A 7,887-nucleotide genomic window follows, 5' to 3' on the forward strand; every position below is an offset into this window, starting at 1 on the left:
AGAACTACGTATTTCTTTAATTAACCAGCCACTAAGGACTTATGCAGTCTTCCTCAAGACATCAAACACACAACTGCAACTTCAGTCCTACACAACGTCTTAAAACAGCTCTTAATTTTCAAATGCTTTCCCGAATTCAAGAAGACTAGAATTCACAAGCATATTCAAAATAAGGGCTGTCCTGACAGAGATTGGAGAAATCCTGGGAGCAGGGCCCCTGGAGATCCTTATAGCTCAGTACTGAAGTCACTCCTGAGGTTCACCCTTCAGCCAAAGATTAGACAGCCCCATAAAACAAAACGAGACTAAACGGGCACGCCAGCCCGGGGCAAGGACGAAAAGGCAGGAGAGGACAGGAGGAAAGCTGATAATGGAGAACCCAAGGTCGAGAAGGGGAGAGTATTAATATGTCATGCGGTTGGCAACCAATGTCACAAAACAATATGTGTATTAATTGTTTAATGAGAAACTAGTTTGTTCTGTGAACCTTCATCTAAAGTACTAAAAAAGAAAGAAAAAAAAGTCTTTCAGTCCCAGTGGCTGTAGCCAAAATAGTCTTAAAGTTATGTTAGAAGAGCGAAGAACAACTAACGATACCATTAAAGAAAGGTTCGAGTGAACATGCCCATCTTGGAGAAAATCTGAAACTACTTTTATCAGGTTAAGGATGGAAAGAGAGAGGAACTCAATGAACAGGGGGAAAAAAAAGGTTGAGTACTCTAAGGTATTGGTTCTCAAACTTAGTGGTCTCAGAACCTATTTACATTCTTAAAATTATTGAGGACCCCAGAGAGTTTTGTTTATGTGGGTTATATACATTGATATCGACTGTATTAGAAATTAAAACAGATATTGGGGAATTCAATGTCGAGAAGGGGGGAGTGTTGACATGTCGTGGGGTTGGCAACCAATGTCACAAAACAACGTGTATTGTTCAATGAGAAACTAGTTTGCTCTGTAAACCTTCACCTAAAGTACAATTAAAAAAATTAAAACAAAAATTTAATAGATATTAATCATTGTATTTCATACAATAATTAAATTAATTATATAATTAATTACTGTTACAAACCCATGACATCTGAAAATAAGTAACATTTTTTGAAAATTTGAAAAAAACAGAAGGGCTATTTTCTCAAAAAATTTATATGCTCACATGATTATATGGTAAACCTTCAACTAGCTTGAGGAAGCCCTGATGGCACAGTGGTTAAGCCCTCAGCTGCTAACCAAAAGGTTAGCAGTTCAAACCCTTCTGTCATCCAAGTCATTCCATTTCGACAGAAAAAGTGAAGAAGTCTGCTTCTATAGAGATTTACTGCATTTGGAAACCCTTTGGGGCAGTTCTACTCTGTCCTGCAGGGTCACGATGAGTCAGAATCAACTCAACAGCAGTGAGTTTGGTTTTTGGTTTCTAATTTTCAAAAAGTTTAATTACAGATTGATTCATAGAGAAGGTGGGACTGAAAGAACAGGGGAAACTGTGAGCTGGACAGGAAAGGGGAGCACATTCCTCAGGTACTCCAGATTCATTTATAACTTCCAAATATAAGGCTAAATTTCTCCAATTGCCAGTCAGTTACTAATGTGAAAGCTGGATCACTAACCTTGAAATGCTATTCTATATATAAGGTGCTCTTCTTTCCCTCTTCTAAATTTAGAATCATTTAAGGTTCTGCATTCAGACAACTTTTTTCCCGTTCTCTTCATAAAGCCCTGACTGAGACCCTCCTTACTTTGGGCTTGGGATGACCTAAGCCTTAGACAGCGAGCCTCATCTTAGAGTTCACAAGGATTCTATAAGACTCTGGGAGACGGCCAGAACCCAGTAGCTAAAAAGCTAGAAAGAATCAATGTGGCATAATGAAAAGGACATGGGCTTCAGAAAGGAACAGACCTAGGCTTAAGTCCTACCTCTGCCACTTTCTAGATGTATAACCTTGGGCAAGACACTTCAGCTCTCTGGACCTCATTTCCTCATTTGTAAAATGGAAATAATGTCATCTACATCTCATTGTGTTGTCAGCATTAGAGAAACACTTGTAATAACTGCTGGCACATAAAAGACCTGTTATTGGTAAGAATTATTAGGGTCAAACTGCCAATTGTCTTGCTGAACACTTTGCAAGGCTATACTTTCCTAACCAGCAAAAGAAGTCCTGTTGTTGCTGTTAGGTGCTGTCGAGTCGGTTCTGACTCACAGTGACCCTATAGGACAGAGCAGAGCTGCCCCACAGGGTTTCCAAGGAGTAGCTGGTGGATTTGAACTGCTGACCTTTTTGGTTAGCAGCTAAGCTCTTAACCACTGTGCCACCGGAGCTCACTGCTCAGATATTCCAGGCTTCCATCCAAGTCATTCCATTTCAATAATCTATAATTACCCAAATCAAGAGCTTAAAGAATTCAGGGCAAGAAAGCACTAACATGGCTCAACTCATTCTCTCCTGCCAGCAATAAAGCCAGTGTAACGTGGATACTTTGCCAGAAGACACAGAGTCTGCTCGAACATGGTCATTACTGATATTGAGGTAAGCACAAACTGATTGTGAGTTTCTTGGACTCACACCCTAATCATCAGAATGTTGCAACTTTTCTGCAATATATCTCCTCCTGCCTTGTTTCCTCTGCTGTGCTATGATACTTCTTTTGTCCCGTTTTTAAGAACACAGAAAGGAAATCTCAATGACTGCCACTGCTTTCACCCTGGAACTTGTCCTCCAGTTTCACAAATCACTTCTCACAGAGATTCTTGGTTTGCTGGGTTCACTTAGTGTGAGTTTATGAACAAAGACATCATATACAAATATATCATAGCCGCAATAACAAAATCTGGCCCCCAGAGCACTACAAGTTACAGGATAGAGGTAGGTGCCAAAGATAAGAAGTGGCTGAGGAACCTACATACTACATGTTCGTTCTTATAAACTATTGCACTTGGGAATTCTGGCTTTTATAAAAAGTTTGTTTCCCTTGCTGTGGCTGAGCAGAGTTAAGATAACTAAGAAAACTGATAACAGACACATGAATGGAGTTAAGAGAAACCATCAATAGAAATGTGACTTACAATAAATAGCCTGTATGTGACAGTTGCAAAATAAAAGCAACAGTCACCAGCTACATAGCCAAGGGCAGGTATTTCAATCCCCAGTCCCCCCAGGCCCTCCCTACACCATAATAAAAGCGGGAGGGAATCGTGGTCAGAAGATTATTTAAATAGATAAATCTGAGAATCAAGAGAGGCTCACCAAATCAAAATGTCACATGGCAATTCCTTGGTGAGGTGACTTTAAACGTGGGGAAAGAAGGGTAGTATCACGCACTTATTTTCACTCACCAATCCAATACAGGGAGTATGGATTACAAATGAGTCCTGTTTCTAAGTCTGTCTTTAAGTCAAATTTGTATGTAAATCGGAACAGTTAGGTATGGTTCAGAATCTAATAGTCAAATGTTTATCCCAGCATATAGTGTAACTTTCTACGTATAAAAACATTAAAGAAACACTTCCAGATACACTTAAACATCTTTAGCATACTGCCCCATAGAGTTTCCGAGAAGCGCCTGGTGGATTCGAACTGCTGACCCTTTGGTTAGCAGTCGTAGCACTTAACCACTACGCCACCAGGGTTTCCATAATCTTTAACATAATACAGTAATGATAATAATATTTTGACACATGTTGCAAAGTAGTGCCCATTTGTTATTATGAACCATTGTATTATTTCAGATTTTACAGGGCTTGGTTCACAACTATGGGTTGTATGTAAACCTGACATTCGTAATCCACGGGCTGCCTGTACCAAGAAAGTCAAAGATTCTGTCCCAAAAGAAGCAGCTCTATCAATGTCCTTAATTGTGTCATGCAGCTGTATCCCTGTCCAGAGTTTCATCTGCTTAACTTCCAGCAGAAAAGTTGCTTTTTGGTGCAATTAACATACTAAGGCAAGCTCAGCCCTGTCTTCCACAGCCTTGAGGCTGCTGAGTAAGTCTAGAATCATGGAACCACATTTTTATAAAGGAAGGTGGTTCAGTGACAGGAAAAATGGTCTAGAAGCATATTTAGAATTAAGAAAAACAGACTCTGGTATGCTACCCTGTGATTTTTTAACTTTTTATGTAGAATCTATTAAAACTATCCGTACCTTTCAGAAGCAGTCATGGTGATATGCATTTACACTATAATGAGAGAAATAAAATCAATTCTTCATCATAATAATAGCTATCATTTCTTTTACCCCTACTACATGTGCTCAGTTCAATGCTAAGCCCTTTACAAACATTTCTAATTCTCTCTAATATTAAACCCAAACCCACTGCCCTCGACTTGATTCTAACTCATAGCAACCCTATAGGACAGAGCAGAACTGCCCCATAGGGCTTCCAAGGCTTTTAATCTTTATGGAGGCAGACTGTCACATCTTTCTCCCACAGAGGAGCTGCTGTGTTCAAACTGCCAGCCTTTCAGTTAGCAGCCGAATGCTTAACCACTGTGCCACCAGGGCTCCTGTTCTATAGTGTTCATGTCCTCACTTTATAAAAGTCGAAACCGAGATTTAGAGAATTTGAAAATTACCCAAAAGCTAGTTAGCGGTGGAAGTAAGGTTTAAACTCAGGTCTGCCTGACCAGAAACACCACATTCAAGAAGAGGATGTTTTACCCTCAAGAAATCTAATCAAATTATAAAATTTTCCACACAAAAAAAGACCTTCTTGTCGTCGTCAAGTCTTAATTACAGGGAAAAGATTTGAACAAAGTTATAAAGCAATTCAACCAGTCAAAAAAAGAACTCAGGATTTCCAGACTCATGTCTGTGTACAATAGGGAGAACCACCAGTATCCAAGCTGCCTCTCTAACCACCTCTAATTCCTCCAGGAGCGTCATACTATAAACGACAAGGGCATTGACCTGCACCATCATTAAACAAATTCCCTCAGACTTGCCTCGACATCGTCTGTTTACTGCCTAGATTTGGGTAGTTACAACGAAAAGGTCATCTGCTTTATAACTTAACCATGCAGCTATTACAGCAAAAAAGTTTAGCTGGGTTCAAGGTTCCAATTCAGCTGAGTCCTACTCAGAGAAACCAATGCAGACTTCACATCGTTTTATTGCTATTCTGACAAAGCAATTAAAATCATTCAGAACAATCAAAGGGAAAACCACGAATCACTGTCCTCACATTGTGCCTGTGAAACTAGACCCATAATTCTTTTTTATATGATCCACATCAACTCTTTTTTCAGCTATTTGCCTTTTTGTTATCCTGGGCTGATTCAGCTTCAAGAGAAAGTGACACACCAGGATAGCTAAAGTGAGAATAATATTTGGGTATCATACTACTCGACACACTTACTCCTTGGTGGTCTTAAGGAGTCAAACTTATTTCCGAAAGAAGCTGGCAGCTGAGCCAGGACAGCCTCACAGTGATCACTTTTCCCCCAAAGCAGTATTTCTTCCTAACACTTTCAGATGGTAAAAAAACGAACCAGCCTAATAATCCCGAGCCGAGAGGAAAACCCTCTCTATTCACAGAAGAGGCAAGGATACTGCTGTCTCTCGAGATGAAGGGCACAGCCCTGGAACTACTCCATGGAAGCGTCGGCCACTCATCGCCCCTAAGACACCAGACAACTGAGGGTCCCAAGGCGAGGCACCTACAGCTCTCCAAGTAGGAAAGCTCTTTCCACCTTGCTGGGGGGGGGCTCTCCTAAACGATGCGGTTTTCCTACATCATCAGGGTCTCCCCCCCGGAGTCCGCACCATGACACACGAGATGTGCTGGGGTGCAGGGGTGGGGCGCAGCACTAGGTGCCTCTGCTGCCCTGCCAGCTCCCAGGAGCCGAGGGCGCGCTACCTCCGTGTTGCCGCGAAGGGGCGCTGTCCAGCCCTGCGGCCTGAAGGGCCGGCTCGGCAGCCAGGGGTCTCTCTGCTCCCAGGACCGGGACGCAAGGCGCGGGGGGCGCCGCCGGCCGACTACCTGCCGTCCCCCCGCCGTCCCGGCCTCGCCACGAGAGGCAGCCCGGCCCGAATACCTTCTTGACGGTGCGCGGCGCCTCGGTGACGGTGCCGTCGGGGCTGACCAGGGCCTCGCCGCCGTCGCGGTGCCGCTGATGCTGGTGATGGGGGTCGCTCCGCTTCATGGCCGACGCCTGAGGCACCTTCCCGGCGGCAGGGCTGAGCGCGGCGGCGGGCCCGGAGCCCGGGCCGGGGGCCGGGGGCCGCTCGGCGGCCGGAGCCGGAGCCTCAGGGTCCCCGCCGCCCGCCGGGGGAGACATGGCGCCCACAGCCGCCGTGCTCAGTCCTAGCTGCGGTTCCGCCTCGGAGGGGCTCAGGTCCTTCAGCTCCACCTCAGGCACCTTGGCGGCCGCCGCGGCTGACACAACCTGCACCGACATCACCGCCTGCGCCGCAACGGCCGCCTCGGGCTCCAGCTCCGGCTCGGCCCCGCCTCCTGCCTCCCTTCCCTCCCCCATTCCCCCACTCCTCCCCTCCATCGCCTCCGCTCCCACCCCCTTCCTCCGTCCGCCCGCCCTCCCGCCCGGGCCCGTCCTGCCCCAGCCCGCCCCTCCCCAGCCCGGCCCCTGCGCGAGGCGCCACGGAACCTGTAGTGCGCTCGCTCCCGGCCGCACGCGCCGAAAAGATCGTGGGACCTCAGCCCCCGACCTGCACCGCGCGCCGCCGAGGGGGCGAGCCCGCCATGCCCCCTGGGAGTTGTAGGCCCTTTGGGCCCTTCCTCAGGAAGGTACGCTAGACTTCTATAGGGAAGAGGGCTCTCTGGGGCTGGCGACTAACGGAAGGGACTGAAGACAGATGACCTGAAGAAGGGGATGGGAAAGAGAAAGTCTCCAGAGGACTTGCCGCTTCCAGGGAGGAAACACTAGAAACCCTATAGATGGGAAGGTAGGGGTGGAGGAACCGTTATCCTGACAGCGTGAATTTCCTGTGTGTGTGCAAGTCTGCGATCACGTGCGCGGGCATTTAAAGGCAGAGGGGCAGCGTCACGTGACGAGACCGCAGCCAGAGGCTTGCAGTGGCTTGTTTTTGTTTTTGTTTTTCCCCCATCCCCGTGAAATCAGAACCCTAACACCTTTGCGAACTAATGGTTTTGTTTTTAGAAAGAATATAAGGAGACCTTGACTGCTGTGATGGTTGCTGTCATAGTCTGGGTTTGGAAGTTAAAAATCAGTTCCAAAAGGAGTTAGGTACCACTAGGTTGAATTTTAAAGGCTCAGGAATTACGAGTTGCCTTAAACAAGGCCAAATCTTTTTACCTGTTAACTCAACATGGAAAATGCACCATCTCTTCACTTATAAACACGGTTAGGTTCTAAAGACTGTGTGAAATCTGTGTTATGCAAAAATGGAGGATGACTACATCATTACCAAGTTATGCCAAGGTATTACATAACTGCCAAACCACTGAGAATCTTGGCCCAGCCAAGTTAACACATAACCTTAACCATGAAAGCCAGCGTTATTCTCTCGTTGCACTTGGGTGTTCATTGCTCCCAGACCTACGTTGTTAATGTGCAAAATAGTTGAATAGTAGATACTTTAATATTGTAGTAAATGCGAAATGTCAGATAACAAGGTAGTTGATAAGTGAGGAGGAGGTGTAATATGAATTCAGTTAAAAGCATTAGCATATACCCCACCCCCCAAAAAACAAACCAGGTGTCATGAAGTGGATTCCAACTTATGGTGACCCCATTGTGTCAGAGTAGAACTGTGCTCCATAGAGTTTTCAATGGATGATTTTTTGAAAGTAGACTGCCAGACCTTTCTTCCAAGGAACCTCTGGGTGAAGTTGACCCTCCAACCTTTCAGTTAGCATCCAAGCGTATTAACTGTTCGTACTATCTAGGGACTTCAGATAGTAGCATAA

General features: G+C 45.3%; 1 protein-coding gene across 2 annotated transcripts in view; it reads right to left on the minus strand.

Annotated features, from left to right (window-relative positions):
• The window catches only part of AHCYL2 (adenosylhomocysteinase like 2), a 157,573-nt gene extending 151,117 nt beyond the window's left edge, over positions 1-6,456 (minus strand). For both annotated transcript variants that reach the window (XM_049893174.1, XM_049893172.1), the window contains exon 1: positions 6,035-6,456. In XM_049893174.1, coding sequence (XP_049749131.1) covers positions 6,035-6,397 — 363 coding nt within the window. In that variant the 5' untranslated portion in view covers positions 6,398-6,456. The remainder of the gene's footprint in view (positions 1-6,034) is intronic.
• Between the last annotated feature and the right edge of the window lie 1,431 nt (positions 6,457-7,887).

This window comes from Elephas maximus, chromosome 8 (genome assembly GCF_024166365.1).
Source record: "Elephas maximus indicus isolate mEleMax1 chromosome 8, mEleMax1 primary haplotype, whole genome shotgun sequence".
In the NCBI taxonomy this organism is placed as follows: Eukaryota; Metazoa; Chordata; class Mammalia; order Proboscidea; family Elephantidae; genus Elephas; species Elephas maximus.